The 16,969-nt window shown below is 36.3% G+C and overlaps 1 protein-coding gene across 2 annotated transcripts; it reads right to left on the bottom strand.

The window, feature by feature from the left end:
• Positions 1 to 791: 791 nt before the first annotated feature.
• Positions 792 to 15,111, bottom strand: LOC129882833 (preprotein translocase subunit SCY2, chloroplastic). 2 transcript variants are annotated; one of them, XM_055957304.1, is made up of 15 exons: positions 14,724 to 15,110; positions 13,320 to 13,841; positions 13,060 to 13,148; positions 9,177 to 9,256; positions 8,968 to 9,057; positions 6,723 to 6,814; positions 5,944 to 6,027; positions 5,549 to 5,690; positions 4,490 to 4,606; positions 4,140 to 4,269; positions 3,421 to 3,544; positions 3,212 to 3,318; positions 1,686 to 1,799; positions 1,407 to 1,608; positions 792 to 1,160 (listed from the first exon to the last, which is right to left on the bottom strand). In XM_055957304.1, the coding sequence occupies exons 1-13, from the start codon at positions 14,785 to 14,787 to the stop codon at positions 1,710 to 1,712; spliced, it is 1,731 nt and encodes a 576-aa protein (XP_055813279.1). In that variant the 5' UTR covers positions 14,788 to 15,110; the 3' UTR covers positions 792 to 1,160; positions 1,407 to 1,608; positions 1,686 to 1,709. The 2 variants fall into 2 exon arrangements, with proteins under 2 accessions (XP_055813279.1, XP_055813278.1); XM_055957303.1 differs by lacking the exons at positions 792 to 1,160; positions 1,407 to 1,608; positions 1,686 to 1,799 and having other exon boundaries at positions 1,806 to 3,318; positions 14,724 to 15,111.
• Positions 15,112 to 16,969: the final 1,858 nt, after the last annotated feature.

Here is a 16,969-nt window from a genome sequence, read left to right as displayed (position 1 = left end):
TTTAAAAAATAAAATTAAAATGGGGTTAAGAAAAGGAGAAATAAGGTGGAAAATTGAATCCTCATCTACTAGATAAAAATATAGATAACCAACTAACTAATCTACTATGATTATGATTGTAAGGTGAAAAATTGAACTCTCACCAACTAAATAAAAATTCAAACAACCAACCAACAAAGCTACTAAGATTATTTAAGTTAATAAGTAATAAAACCAATTATTTTGCAATGGGTGAAAGGTTCGAGGGTTCTAAAGCTACCAAGTCATCTCTTTTTTATGTCTATCTTCGGAATCCGTTTGGATTGACTTATAAGTTACTTATAAGCTGTTTTCAACTTTTTTGAATGTTTAGCTAGTCAACTTAAAGTCATTTTGTGCTTAAAATAAACCCTAATAAATAATTGGTTTTGTTTGAATGAACTTATTTTAAGCAGCTAATAAGTTAAAAACAACTTATAAGTCAAAAAAAAATAAGTTGAATTGCACCTATTTTTATTTTAACTTATAAGCAGTTTTCAATTTATAAATTACTCAAAATAAATCCATCCAAACAGGCTCTAAATTTAGTACAACCTTAATTGATTTTGGAGCATAAACAAGAATTCTCAATGTAAAGACAATGGAGACGTTTGGCATAAGAATTATTCGCTTTTTTCTAGAATAATTTTTCACTTTTATATTTTAAAAAAGATTATAAAATTTTCAAATTCCACTATTCTAACTCAATACTGTTTCTAACTCCATTAGATAGAGAGAAAAGGAAGGAACATTTGCGTACAGGCTAGTCCTCATCACGTAAATATGGTTAAAAATTCACACTGATGCACATGTTTCAACAAACACAAGCAGATTGTAAACATACTCCTCAAAAATAAAGCAAAATCACATCCTCTTTTGCTTGCCAAGAGAAGAATAGACTTGTTTCATGCCATAATTTGGCCATCTACAATATTTTTCAAAAATGTAATTATATACATTGAGAGCATGCTTATTTTGCAGGTATCTTGAACTATATTAATGCTCAGACAGCACTTCATCAGTTTGTGTCAACATTGGAATGTAAGAAAGACAAATGATACTCTGTGAACAAATCGATAAACCCTCCGTGGCATGCTTGTCTTTGTCTAAATTCAGTTATTTCGTGCTAGTCATCCTGTATCCTGGAAACACAATTCAGGAAGCGGATGAATCATGTTATCACCAGCAAAATTTCAAAAATTGCATGTAGAAGTCCAACTAATTTGTGAAGCTAGTGGGTCGAATGGTTTTTCTGTTTCACGATCATTGAACTCTACATATATTACTAGCAGTTACTAAACATCCGGCAAAAACGCATCTAATCATATATGACACAACTGAAGTGTGACAGAGAAAAATAAAAGGAAGAAAAGGATAAAATGGCTTACTCTGTCAGCCAAAGGATGGGCTACATTTTACTTGCCACATATGGAAAATTTGTCTTGACCAGGAGGAGTTGGCTGATTGCGACATCTTTGATCTTCCAAGTTTTAAAAGTTGACTGGTAGTTAAGATTTCACTCAAGAACATCCTAGACTATGCAAAATATTCTCAGTATCAATGATGCAAGCAAGAACTGAATCCCATTTACTGCACAAACACCAAGCAATGTATGAGAGAAGTCATAAGGTACAGACCATGTACTAAGTATGACACCGTAGATATACCTCGAATAGAGCCATCCTCCAATTTCATACACCATAACGCTTCAAAGCCATACTTAGACTTGGCATTACATTGTATGCTTGATAAGATCTTCTCAATTCAATAATCGAACCTACCTGCAAAGCAGAAGGCAGGAAGAAATATTTCAATACGACATCTGAATGACAATAACCATTCTACTACATTCCCATGAGTATAATAACAGTGATTTCTACTAAGTTGGTAAAAATAACCAGACAACTTCAGAAAAACTGTTTAGCTTTGAATCTGAGTTTGCTCTCTACCTGAAAACTCTGCCTATATAAGTTTATGGGTTAAAATATTACCTCCTTGTGGTTTCAGTTGCAGTTTACTTCCATTGCTTTATGAATAGATATCCCCTCATTGTGGAGTCAAAAATCATGTGAATTACCTCATTACCGTTAAAGCCATGCTTGCCACTACTATTAGTCCTTTGAAACAGTAGAAAAATTCCATATTTGCCTTGTGAAACTTATAATAATTTACCAATCAACCCCTCAATATAAATACATTATGACATTGCAATGGACAGAAGATTAAATTTTTGCCTGATGCAAGGCGAGGTCACAGCCCTCTGAAAGATGAGGGAATGGATTCCCTGCTATTTACAATATAGCTTCACAACATGATGCATGTAAACCATAATATAAAGCAGATAACTACAGGAACATTCTGCATATATATCTAAATATAGAGCACATAACTACAGGAACATTCCTCTTAGAAGGAATTGACAAGACTAGGAGATTGACAGTGATACGATAATGGATAGCCCACACAGCATAGAGACAATCACTGTTTGAGTTGAATTCATAGCACATATATATGGTATCATGGAGGGTTAAAATAGGGCGAACGAGATATTTGGAGGACCAAAATAATTGATGCACAGTTGGCTCAGGATCAATTCATGGAGTACCATTCGTTTTAAAAGGACCAAGGGACTTGGGGTGTGAATTGGGATAACTCCCGACTGACTGAATATAGATTCAATTCTCATATAGAGCAATCCAACAGTAGGTTTATGCCACTGCTGGACAATTGATGAAACAATCAACTTCTCCAAGGAACAAGAAGAGATCAATTCCAAGTGCATAACTGAGGGTGTCAAAAAACTTATTGGTTGCTTATCAATCAGTACCCCGATAGATTAAAATGTGTAGACGCAAGAGATATTAGCTAATCAAATCGGCTTGAAACAGATTAAGTAAAGGCACCCGCATCATGCTCTTTTGAGGTTAGAGAGCTTAATTGGTGGGGGAGCGGCCAGTGAGGGAGATCTGTGTGTTCAGAAAGCAACTATTCATGCCTGAAAACAATGAAATTACAATCACTAGTACTGATGTCAAAAAGAGTGAGTTAAGGTATCCACATCACATTCTTTTTGTTCCTCTTTTTTCATTTGCTTTTCCCTTGACCTTTGGGTTAGAGAGCCTATTGGCAGGAGGGAAAGGAATATGTGTATCCTCAGAAAGAAACTATGCATGCCTGAAAACCATGAACTTACAATTATTAGCACTGATGTCAATCCTATTGCATATCCTTCATTGATGCGACGCAAATAATGGTCTAGAATGGTGGATGTGGTGGCCAAAACACTTAATAACAGACCACCTGCACAACAATCCAATAAATTAAAAAAGAAAAGTACCATCTGTTAGTGAATCGCACAACAAGAAATAGAGGTTGAGATAGAGAGAGAGAGAAAATACGTACCCCAGAACCGCGTTGAAGCTTGGATCTTTGTCAAATATGCAATTGTGGCTTTTCCAGGCTTTATACTCGGAATTCTAGCTCCTATCTTGTTTAAGTAATCAGCAATTTCTTTTGGCATGTTCGCCTGGTCACAAGTTTACTGTTAAGTAAAACTGAGCAAGAGAGAGTATCCCTGAAAACCTTTCAAAAGCTTTTCTTTCTTTAAGTGACAGAAGCAGAAATTTATATGAGATTAACATCAAATAATCAGTTTTTAATAACTTTTCTAAATGACATCATCTTTCCTAAAATGACTACTCTTTCTCCCCCTACCTTTATTCAGAGAAAACTCAGCCTTATGTGGTCTTCTATCCTTTTTTGACCTCCTGGCTATCTAATTAGTAATCTTAAAAGATTGATTTCAATTTCTGTTGTGCCATCATCTGCCCTGAACATCGTAAACTCACCAGCAAGTCTGGGTATCTTTTACTTATTCTTTCACCTTTTCTAGACCAACTGGTATTTTGGGTTCCCCTAATGACTTGGAGTGCTTCAATCCAAGGAGCTAGATAGAAACTTTTCAGTCCAGAAACATCCCTGTTAAAAAGGACCTAGTTTATTGACTTGATTCCATTGATGTTCTAATCACTTCAATTGAACGGCAATCTTCAAGGGAAAATATTTTGTGCATGCAACATTTTAAAATCTACTTTCTGCATGCTATGTTAATGGCAACTTACAATGTCAAATATGTTGAAGAGGAAGACAAAGAAAGCATAAATTATATAGTAAACCCACGGATCTGCCCCATGAGAAGTGTCAGGATTCAAAGTGTCTCTGATGTGTTCCCAAAACCTTGAACCAAGAAGACTGCCAAAGAAAGTATGTGTCAGAAACCTGTAGCTGAAAAATCTCTAAATATTGATGCCAACTGAAGCTCAGGTACAATATTGGCTCCATATTACTAATGTAGGTAAGATCCTACTCCTAAAACATTGGTAAAGAACCACCGAAGGTTTCTATTTCATATGCAAGCAACCACTTAAGTAGTGGTGTGACTGTAATCTAATTTATTTGAATATAAAGTAACCTTGCAAGGATGCCGGGAAGTGCCAACAGATAAGAGGTAACAAGGATAGGCTGCATTCCTGCTGGATTTATGTTGAATGGGATATAGGGCTCCACCACTGGAACAGGAGAATCTTCTCTGCTCAAGATGAGTAACTTAAATCAGATGCCAATATATAGTATACTATCCTCAAATGAGTACAATATATCTCTATATGTTTAAGAAACTGAATTCTACGATAACTGGCTTCCTAGGTAGTACAAATTGAAGTTGTAGCCAAATCCCAAGCCAAATAAAAAATCTAATTCCAACTCAATTATTCAGGTTCTCACAAGTAACAACTGGACAGTTTCTTTTTGTATACATGAGTGTGAGTACGTGCAGGAATGTGTGTGTGCATGTGTGTACGTATCCATACTTACATGGAAGGCAGTAGTCAGGCACAAGCCAGACATGTTTTATCATCAACAAAACCAAGCCAAATTCCTTTTCCTTCAGACGTGAAATATCAATTAAGTGAAACAAATAGTTCAATCCTGTCCTACAAGGCTACAAACTCAAGCAGAGTCACAAACTTTTTCCATTTGGTGGAGAAGTACATGACTTGTGCATACAAATATATTAATGATGGTGAACATTAATATCCCTTTATTACTCACACTCACTTACTCATGATCAAGCATGCAAGAGAAAGCAGCTACTTCAGTATTGCATGCACATGAAATCTTCAATTGAGAGAAGTACAAACATAATGGAATTTTAGATGCATTTATAATGGTCAACGAGTGAGCTACTCAATAATTCCTTGATAAGAAATTTCCACTCTAAATACAGCTCAAGTTACAGCCAGTAGTTAAAGTTCCATCATAAGATTTCACTATAGTACTGCCCAGTTCTTAATTTAAGATTCCCTTTACTCAAAACATGTTTTATAAGTCCCCCAAAATCTTCGCTTGTAAAAACATTTACATAAGCATTAAGATACATGCGACTATGCATATGAAGCTTACTCCACAACAGAAAATCTGGCTTCCAATTAAAAGAAAATGCAAATCAACATCAATTCAGAGTTCAAGTCACCTTGCAGCAGAAGCAACTTTAAAACCATAATACTGCAGCTTAACTTTCCGGCACCCTTCACTCACAACGACAGCCCACATTGTAACAACAGTAAAAACACCTAGTACTGCAAGTACATAAAGCCACCAGTTCCCGCTACTTCCTGTGTATGTTAAGGATGAAGGAAACTTTAATCAAGAATTTAGAGGGACTGAACTATTCAATCCTTGTATCAAATTCTATTGTTATGTACTTCTAACTATTTCTTGGATCGTGACTAAACTCCACCACAACTTAAAAATGGGTTTGGGACAGAAGAAGGGATCAATTCTCGTACATAACATGCTGATATCCTTACCATAGAGCACAATGATCAGAAAGAATTAACAAGCTACAGTATATCATTTGTAACCCACCTGATATTTGAGTTAACATTTTCTGCAAAGTATCTGTGTAGCCAGTCAAAATGCCCACACAAATAATCAAAGTTGATCCTTGACCTGAACCATCAATTAGTCATCAGCAAACATTAAAAAGGGAAGAGCAAGGAAACATAAAAGGAAGAATTGACCAAATTTATCATTCAGTTATAACTTACATCAATCAATGGACTAAGTTCCCTTACCAAATTAATTGGGGTCGGCTAATTTCAGCCAGTTACATAATTCCTCAAATACATCAATAGATCAAGCAAGTATCCACGCCAAATTAGTTGGGGTCAGCCAATTTAAATCAATTACATCATTCTTCAAACTCTTACAATCTCAGATTTGAGCAGAAGAATTATTATAGAACCGCCAAAAGTATGCCATAACAACTATAGCAGCCAGTGATACTAACTTTCATCAGAGATAAAAAGAGTCATCATGTCACTAGTTTACTATTCCTTATGTTTCAATCAAATGGGCCTAGTTTTCTTTTCAGTCACAAAAACTCAATCCACGTCCCCTAAAGTAAAGTTTAAACACAATTGACAAAACTCAAAAGGTCGTTGACCATTTTTTTGAACTCTTCCCTATGCAACTACGTTTCTATTCTTTTTTTGGAGGGACAAGGAACTTTGTCTCTAACAGACTAACAGGAAAATGCCTAAAATTGGGGAAAACAAGTTGAATTAGAATTCTAAGAGATGTTTAAAAAGGAAGAAAGAAAAGAAAATTAAGATACAGAAAGAAGCACCGAAGGAAATAAATACCAAATCCAGACTCTGTTATTTTGTCGCAGATCCATGACATAGTCATTGCACCAGAAACTAAAAGGGACATAGTCATCAACACATGCTTAACCCTGCAAGAAAATGAAGGTCATTCTGAGCGGTTTTAATTTCAGCCAACATCATGCAAATAATACATCAACAGCATGAGAAGAAACTTTGACCTAAACAACTGGGCATGAGGAACAATAATTTACAAACCCTCTCAACTGTGAAAAATGATTGGCGTTAAATTTATCCTACCTAGCATTAACTCCATTGCGTGACTTGTCAATTAGTACTGTGTCATCCGCAAATAGCATACAGAGTGGTGGTTAGACCGACTTTGTTGGGGCAGAGTGTTGGCCAGTCAAGAACTTCCATGTTCGGAAAATGCAAGTTGCGGAAATGAGCATGCTGAGATAGATGTGTGGTCACACTAGGACAGATAAGATTAGGAATGAAGATATCCGGAACAAGGTGGGAGTGGCCTCCGTGGTGGACAAGATGAGGGAAGCAAGATCGAGATAGTTTGGACATGTGAAGAGGAGATGCACAGATATCCCTGTGAGGAGATGCGAGAGGTTGGATATAGTGGATATGAGGAGAAGTAGTGGTAGGCCCAAAAAGCATTGGGAAGAGGTGATTAGACAGGAAATAGCGCAGCTCCAGATTACCGAAGACATGACCTTAGATAGGAGGTTGTAGAGGTTGCGTATTAGGGAAGAATGTTAGTAGATATGGAGTGTTGTCTTGTTTTTCGAAGGGTTAAGCCGTATTCTTATAATGTCTTGCTTTTGATTCCATCATAAGCTGTTGTTTTTTGTGTTTAAGTTATCGCACTTTTATGTGGTCGTTATTGTTTCCTTATTAGTTGTTTTGTTTTCTTTATTGTCGTTTTTCCTTTTTCATACCTACTTTGATATGTGTACTCGAGTCGAGGGTCCTTCAGAAAGAGCCTCTTTACCTCCACGAGGTAAGGGGATGGTATGTGTATACTCTACCCTCCCCAGACCCCACTTGTGGGATTTCACTAAGTATACTATTGTTGAGAAAGTGGAATAAGAACAATTCAATGCTATTATACTGAAGGCCCTTATACCGAAAAGCACTTTGAGTCACAAAAAAACACAATAGCTAATTGAAAAGGGTCTGGGATTTGTCTTCAAATAACAAACAAAAAGAAAGATTCCACAAGGAAGATTGTTTTTCTGATATTCCAAATAAAAGAACTCCTCCTTTTTCACCAGTAAAAGAAAGATTTCATCAACTTAAAACCAGCACTAAGAGAGCTTTTGATGAAGGCTTCAAGCTTCAGAAAATCCACAACCTTCGAGGAGTATTTCTCATGCGATTGAACAAAAAATGAAAAGAGAGCATCCAAACAATTAAAAGTCGATGAAATTTTTTGTTAGAAAATGATCAAAAAACAAATGTTGAATCGCAATTACCTACTTCTGACAGATACAAGAGGGGGCAACCTGAATATACCAGACTTGCAGCAATCATACTATCCCATTCAGTATGCTACATTCAATTCATTGCTTTTGATCATGTGCAATCATTAACTATCTTTCGTAGAGCAATTTCCCTGAGCCAAATTAATTACAATCTAATCCGCCTTTTCAAAATAATAGGATAGATACCTTCTTAATGATTTATGTCAAAATTCAAAGTTCAAACATAAAAACAAGGAAGAAAGTAGATATACTTCCAGAGGAGATTTTCAAGCCCTTGCTTTGCTCATTCCTAATAGAGCCAACGGCAATGTTAGACTTCAAAAGGAGACATTGACGACACTTTTTAGGATGGTAATGTGGGATGGAATGGAAAAAGCAAGGAATTTACTACTTCCTGCCTTACTGTGCTTCTAAACATTTTCAAAATTTTCAATATAAAACTAATCAAGTTTTACCTTGAAATATGTGCTTTAAGAAACAGATCAGCTTAAGTAAATTGACAACAATAATAGTATGCGCTTCTCTTTTCCAAATTAGGAAATTAAGGTATATTATTAAAAACAGTTTTATAATCTCCAAAGGTCATTTAAGTTTCCGAATCTGTGATAGAAAGATAGACAACTAAAAAGATACTTTGCACGGAAGAAATGGAGTTAGAATGATGTTACTGGAAAATGAACTCCCACATTACACAATAAAAATAATAGTGACCTTTTGTGCAGAATGAAAATGAAAATAGCAAAAGTATGCTCCCATTGATTATTACACGAAAAAATTGTACTTCTTACCTATGATTGGCAGCATATATTGAATATGGAAGTGAGTGACAAGAGAGAATAAGAGCTTCCAAAATTGCAAACCCAAGCGAGATCCACCATCTAAAATAGATCCAAAGTTTCATAAGCTTGTGCAAGTTTGTGATAACAAAACAAAGAAATTGACCACCAAAGTAAAAGAACAACCCATCTAACTTATTGAGATGAAAAACTAGACATACATATAACTCTTGATCTTCTCATGCCCATCTAAGCCCTCTTTTCTCAGCTTCACTAAAGACGGAAGAACGTGACATAATACCTGCACGGGAAAGTTGGCATTCACTAGTTTAGCACAAAATTGAGGCATTATGCAACAGAAAGATGAATCCAACAATTTCATATGCCTTGGTCTCTCAAACCAGAAGGACACATGAATCACTTGGTCATTCAGCAACAAGATTAATCAACTAAAGAGCAAACACATTTGGTTCCACCTATACCCTTTAGTAGAATGGCTAAGCAAATCGACAAAGATGAATAAAAAAGAAATGATGTTGGACGAACGCTTAAGGTACTTTTGCAATGGGGCACTCACTAAGTATGATTATTGTTGTTGTTCAAATACCTTTTCTTATTATCTCGAACAGCAAAGTTTAGCTGTTATTTTCACTTCAACTCAGATGATATCAACAACAACAACAACAACAATCCAATGAAATCCCACAACGTAGGGTCTGGGGAGGGTAAAGTGTACGCATACCTTACTCCTACCAAGGTAGGACGGCTGTTTTCGAAAGATCTTCGGCTCAATAAAAGCATAAAAAGAGGTCAGATAAGGCAAAAAAGTTCAAAGCGATATGGGAAAGCAAATAACGAAAGCGACACAGATAAAATAGGGTAATCAAAGTACAGAAAGTAATGGATAATAACAGAAATCAGAGCACAAGAAATTATAGTGCGCTAATGCGCCTACTAATAAGGAAGAATAACGAGGCTATGAACTAGCCTTCTACCCTAATGTGGGTCCTCCACACCCTCTTATCTAAGGTCATGTCCTCGGTAAGCTATAACTGCAACATATCCTGTCAAATCACCTCTCCCCAATATTTTTTCGACCTACCCCTACCTCTTCTAAAATCATCCATGGCCAACCTCTCACACCTCCGCACTGGTCATCTGTGTCTCTCCTCTTCACATGCCCAAACCATCTCAGTCGCATTTCCTGCATCTTGTCTTCCACCAAGGCCACTCCTACCTTGTCCCGAATAGCCTCATTTCTAATCTTGTCGCTCCTGGTATGCCCACACATCCATCTCAACATTCTCATTTCAGCAACTTTCATCTTTTGAATGTGAGAGACCTTAACTGGCCAACACTCTACTCCATATAACATAGCCGATCTAACCACCACTTTGTAGAACTTGCCCTTAAGTTATGGTGGCACCTTCTTGTCATATAGCACACCGGAAGCAAGCCTCCATTTCATCCACCCTGCCCCAATACGATGTGTGACATCATCATCAATCTCCCCGCTGCCTTGCATGATAGACCCAAGGTACTTGAAACTACTTTTCTTTTGGATGGCCTGGTCACCAAGTCTAACTTCCGCGCCAACCTCCTGAGGTGTCTCACTGAACTTGCACTCTAAGTACTCTGTCTTGGTCCTACTCAGCTTAAACCCTTTAGACTCCAAGGTATGTCTCCAATCCTCCAGCTTAGCGTTAACTCCGCTACGAGTCTCATCGATCAGGACTATGTCGTTCGCAAAAAGCATGCACCATGGCACCTCACCTTGAATTTGTCGCGTCAATCCATCCGTCACCAAGGCAAATAAAAACGTACTAAGTGTTGATCCTTAATGCAACCCCATCACAATTGGGAAGTGCTTTGAGTCCCCTCCTATTGTCCTTACCATGGTTTTGGCACCCTCATACTTGTCCTTGATCACCCTAATGTACGTCACAGGTACACCTTTAGCCTCCAAATATCTCCATAGTATCTCTCGTGGAACCTTATCGTAAGCCTTTTCTAGGTCGATGAATACCATATGCAAGTCCCTCTTCCTCTCCCTATACTGCTCCACCAGTCTCCTCATAAGGTGGATGGCTTCTGTAGTTGAGCGTCCAGGCATAAATCCGAATTGGTTCTCTGGAATAGACACGCCTCTCCTCACCCTCATCTCCACCACTCTGTCCCACACTTTCATAGTATGGCTTAGAAGCTTGATACCTCTATAGTTATTGCAGCTCTGGATATCCCCCTTGTTTTTATATAGAGAGATCATTACGCTCGACCTCCATTCTTCGGGCATCGTTGCCGTCTTAAAGATGACATTAAATAACCTAGTCAGCCACTCCAAACATACCTTGCTCGCGCTTTTCCAAAATTTCCCAGGAATCTCGTCAGGTCTGGTCGCTCTTCTCCGGCGCATCCTACGCACAACACCCTTAACCTCTTTGGTCGTAATACTCCTGCAACACTCAAAATCGTGACGCCTCCCTGTATGTTTCAAATCTTCCAACACAATCTCTCTGTCCCCTTCTTCGTTCAAGAGTTTATGGAAGTATGACTGTCATCTTTGTTTAATGAGGGTCTCCTCTACCAATATTTTTCCATGCTCGTCTTTAATGCACTTCACTTGATCCACATCGCGTGCCCTTCTCTCCCGCGCCCTGGGCCTGAACAATTTCCTATCCCCGCCTTTATCTTCTAGTTCAGCATAAAGGCGTTTAAAAGTTGTTGTTTTTGCCGTCGAAATCACCGACTTGGCCTCTTTCCTCGCTATCTTATAAAGTTCCCTATTCGTCCACTTCTCCACCTCATCCTTGCTTTCTATCAACTTCGCATACGACATCTTCTTTGCTTCCACCTTTCCTTGCACTTCTCCATTCTACCACCAATCCCCTCGATGCTGACTACGACTACCTGTCGAGACTCTCAACACTTCCCTTGCTACAACCCTAATACAACTAGCCGTCCTATCCCACATATTGTTCGCATCCCCACTACTATCCCAAGCTCCTATATCCTTCAATTTCTCTCCCATCTCCAGGGCACTAGCCGTGATCAAACTCCCCCATCTTATTCTAGGTTGGTCATCCCCGACCCTCTTCTTTCTCGTCATCTTGATCCCTAAATCCATCACCAAGAGCTTATGTCAGGTTGTAAGGTTGTCGATCGGAATGACCTTACAGTCTTTGCACAGACCTTTATCATCCTTCCTAAGGAGTAAAAAATCTATCTGAGTCTTAGCCACTGAACTACGAAAGGTTACCAAGTGGTCCTCCTTCTTTGGGAAACTCGAATTGGCTATCATCAACCCAAAAGCTCTTGCGAAATCCAAAAGTGAGACTCCTCCTCCATTTCTGTTCCCGAAGCCAAAGTCTCCATGCACATCATCATACCCTCCCGAAATAGACCCAATGTGCCCATTGAAATCCCCTCCCACGAAAAGCTTCTCAGTAGTCGGTATGCCTCCTACTAACTCATCTAAATCCTCCCAAACGCGTCTCTTATCCTTCTCGCCTAAGCCCGCTTGCAGCACATAAGCACTAATAATGTTCAACGTGATCTCTTCAACGACCACCTTAATCGACATCATCCTATCAGTGACTCTCCTAACCTCCACCACCTTAATCGATATCCTCTCCTTTTTATAGATCCAACTCAAATAATTTTTTGAACTCGGTAACTTAGATCCAACTCAGCTATTTCCGGCTCCAAGATTCCTTAAATCTCTTTTAGAAATCACTTTGATTAGATGTAGATACTGTTTAGGCATTTTTCACCTGGCATTTCTCCTTCTACTTTTTATACACCGGAAATTCCTAAGGGCCAGTGGTGCACGGACTCAAGTATATTTTTTCACCTGACATTTGTATAATACATACTACATAGGTAGGTACACGAAAAGATCTTTGTATGTCACTTTTTGAAGAAATGCTACTCTGGTACATCCCTCTGGTGGTCCAACACAACAAATATATTTATTTAAGCAAAACATGGGAAACAAGAACTTCATTTTACATAATACAATGGCTTATAAAACAAAGAAAATAGAAGAGTAAGCCAAATTTTGATATCCTGGTTCGAAAAATTTATATTTGGCGAAAGCAAGCTGACCTGCATAAGAATGGATGCCGCTATCTGAGGACTAACCCCAAGTTGGAAAAGAGAAAGTTTAAGTTCTGGAGTGGAATCACCCAGTTGATCTGCAAGGACGGTTTATTAATAATTACATGGGAGAAAAGAAAATCTATCTTTTCACCACTCCCCCACACTCCGTTCAGCGAGTTTGAAGAACCAATAAGCTCAACCAACTTACTTCAAAACTGAACTACATTAACTAGGAAAATATTGGTCTAGATGAAAAGGCGACTTACCAACAGATCTCGAGACAAAGCTGAGATAGTCTTCTGGAATCAACCTCCTGTCAAATCCTGGAAGAGGAATGAAATATCCTATACGACTAATGACAATCAAGATGGCAGTCACAAACAGCCTTCTCCTTATCTCACTCTTGAAAAAAGACTCAGCAGCATTATCAATGACGGAACCCAATCTTACAAAGTTCAAGAATCTATTTCTAAATTGCTTCTGCTTAGGCTGCAAGGACACAAATTCGTTGGCATCTGTAGATGTTGGTGACACTCCCTCATCTTCATTTACTGATGAAGACTGTCCATAATGTAGCGTTTCTCCTGATGCTGCCCTGATACTTGTATAGTCGCTTGAAAGTTGATGGGTGAAATAGCTGGACAATTCTTTCTTTCCATGAGACAATATCAGCCCCTTTCGTGAAGAAAAGTGTCTTCTACTCGATTCAGAAAATTTTAACTTGAGAGGAATGCGTATTCTATTCAGTGGCAAATTATAGAGATGGAGATTACATCCAGCAAACTTTCCTGCTAGCCAAAAGTAAAAGAAAAAGTTGGTCTTAAATGTGTTTCTACCAGCAAGAGCAACATAGAGCTTGAGTAAAAGGATGATGAAGCAAATAAATATGCATTAGGTTTGTTAAGATTGGCACATAATCCAAGTTATATGTTGACACAATCTGTACACGGAAAAGCAAGAGTTTTAATATAGATACTCCAGTCCAAACTATGTGAAATTCATAGCCAAAATAACATGTTTAACAATTTCTTTTCCTAGGAAGATATTAACATAATTATATCCCCTTGTAAAAGTGCAAGCCAAATAAAGTTATGTCAACTAAACAGAACCTGGAAAGCTCACTTAAATAAGAGTAGATCATGAAAGAGATCAACTGCTTCACAATTTACACTGTACATGTTGAGTTTCAAAATCTGATCTTGGAGCATTCTAGTGTAATTACCTAATATACCCTATTAGAACCATTCCTTCAGTTATGCATCATTCTAATCCCTAGAAACACAGAGAAGGCCTTACAATTTATCAAACTAAAGTAATAGTAACATTTTCTTTTAACAGGAAAAACTAGTAATATCCAATTTATTTAAAACCAAAGCTGAAAAGAAAGACAGTTGTGTCTTATATCAGCAGAGTGTTCTAGATGTGACTGTGAAGAACTTATTTTGTTCTCCAGTTAACCTAGTTCTTTGTCAACTTTCTTCATATCTTGCTTAGTTGGAAATGAGTAAACACCGGAAAACACTACATCAGCCAGCTCTATCAAATCAGATGTCAAAGTCATTTACTTTCCTTGGAACATTCAGCAGTTTTAACAACAAATCCAGCGAAGACTGACCTGTGATTAATTTGAAAACAAATAAGTGCGAAAAGGAAGATGAAGATAGGCTTGCCTCTAATCCTGAGGTCCGCCGTTGTGGAAAGCGGTGTATAGGAGCTGAGAATGGCGGCTTCCATGGGAGAAGTTGAATGAAAAGTGCTCTAAACCCTGAGCTCCTCCCGTCCAAAATCAAAATTGCTCAATCCTTATCGCATTGCTTTTCCGAAAAAAAGCAAAGATTAAATTAAAGGGTACGAAACCGTGAAAACGGCAATCTTTGGCAGTCGACAGAGCTTCAATTATGGAACTGAGAGGTAAAAGGAGCTCGACAACTAGCACCAAACTCGAGGAAAGAAGCCTCTCTAGCTTGTATTTGTAGAAGGTGTGAGATAGCAACTCGCAATGTTATAGATGCAGAGCAAGAAAAGCATGCGGCGGGACAAAGATAGAAGAGCAACTTGGGGAAAATTACTAGCCAATCTCCTATTCATATAACCAACATTTTAATTTTGAACATGAATTCATAAAATTTCCATACGATAAATTACAATAATTGATAATTTAAAATATTTTTAAAAATTACAATTAAAAATAAAACTTGGTTAAATATTAAAATTTGAAAAGTGTCATATATACTGATACATAGAAATTATATATTTTCATTATACAGTTGAGTATATCTATATCGTTATTTAAGTATTCAAAAATATCATTCATTTAGATGAAATCACTCAAAAATAGGAGAGTGACAAGTGAGATGGAGGGAGGCGAGCGAGATTTGTCTACGTATCTCAAATACATACGAATCCACTTGAATAGAGTAGAATAAATTACACCTAATTTTAACCTTGTGTATCCATAGATACATGTATTTGAACGTATCTAAATGCATCAAAATTTGATAAAATTCATAATATCACAAATTAAAGTGTATTTAAATAATTAACTCCTAAACTAGTAAAATTTTTGTAAGTTTTTCATTATAAAAGGTTGTAAGAAATTATACTACAGTATTTTTCTATTAACAAACAAGTAACAACCTCACATGGTAATTGAACTTAAAGCTTCTAATACTACATTGAAATTATGACATCATAATTATTGGTATATTTAGGATGCCTTATTGTATTTTTCACATTACAATTTTTTTAGGGATAATTTTAAATATGTATCAAAAAATTATTAGTTTATAAATGATATAGCCAAGACACTAATACAATGAAATATAGTCAATTTTGCTATTTAGCCACGGTTTAAGTTATTTTTTACTTTTTATTAGCCACGATTTACTTTTATTTTTTATTAACTACGATTTAACTGTTGTCTAAATAACTAATTTTTTTAATAACTAACAGAGTAACAGTTAAGTAGTGTATATGTAATGTATCAACGTTGTATAGATGGTATATAAACATGTATGAATATTGTATAAATGGTGTATGAACATGTATATATGATGTATAAATAATTATGTAGTGTATATGTAATATATCGATATTTATATAAATAGTTAAATAGTGTATATGTAATGTATCGATATTGTATAAATAGTTATGTAATGTATATGTAATGTATCGATATTGTATAAATAGTTATGTAATGTATATGTAATGTATCGATATTGTATAAATCGTATATAAATATATATCAGTATCGTATAAATGGTATATAAAGATGTATATATAATGTACAAATAATTATGTAGTGTATATGTAATATATCGATATAGTATAAATGTGTATAATCATGTGAATTATATAAACAATTATATAATATATCGATATTTATTTTACTATCATTCATTCTCACCTTAATAAATAAAAAAAAATGAAAAATAATAAAACAATATAAATATTCATTTTTTTCACAAAAAAAGTGAAACAATTAGAGAAAAAAAATATAAACAAAAAAAAAATTAATAGGATTATTTAGGTATTAATTATATCAAATATTGCCCTTTTATCCAAATTGGGCCATTTCGAGTGATTTTGTAAAATTGATGTAGAAAAGTGGTAAACAAATGTTATGGACTGTCACCTAGTGTAATTTTCCCTTTTTTTAGTTAAGGTTCGAAAAAGACCTTCGATATCCATTGTAACTGGAAGCAAACTCTTAATATTATAGTTTCAGATATTCTATATGAATATTTTCACTTGATGTGCCCTTTTTTTGTAATAAGACGATATATATAGACACTTATATGTATACTAGTGTCTATGAACGTGCATTGCACGTTACTCCCTATCAATTATCATATAAGAAAAGAATTCTGATGACTAATTTGAAGTTTCATCCCGACATCCCAATTCGAGAATCAAC

This window comes from Solanum dulcamara, chromosome 3 (genome assembly GCF_947179165.1).
Source record: "Solanum dulcamara chromosome 3, daSolDulc1.2, whole genome shotgun sequence".
In the NCBI taxonomy this organism is placed as follows: domain Eukaryota; kingdom Viridiplantae; phylum Streptophyta; class Magnoliopsida; order Solanales; family Solanaceae; genus Solanum; species Solanum dulcamara.
The sequence above is the reverse complement of the archived record's forward strand: the minus strand, read 5'-3'. Positions and strand labels throughout refer to the sequence as shown.

What these genes read in the sequence shown, in the direction of transcription:
- LOC129882833 (XM_055957303.1), bottom strand. Translation starts at nt 14,787, where the DNA reads ATGGAAGCCGCCATTCTCAGCTCCTATACACCGCTTTCCACAACGGCG. An exon ending in CGGCATCCATTCTTATGCAG is followed by an intron (nt 9,257 to 13,059) that starts GTCAGCTTGCTT and finishes TTTCCCGTGCAG; the next exon opens with GTATTATGTCACGTTCTTCC. An exon ending in ATATATGCTGCCAATCATAG is followed by an intron (nt 6,815 to 8,967) that starts GTAAGAAGTACA and finishes ATTTTCTTGCAG; the next exon opens with GGTTAAGCATGTGTTGATGA.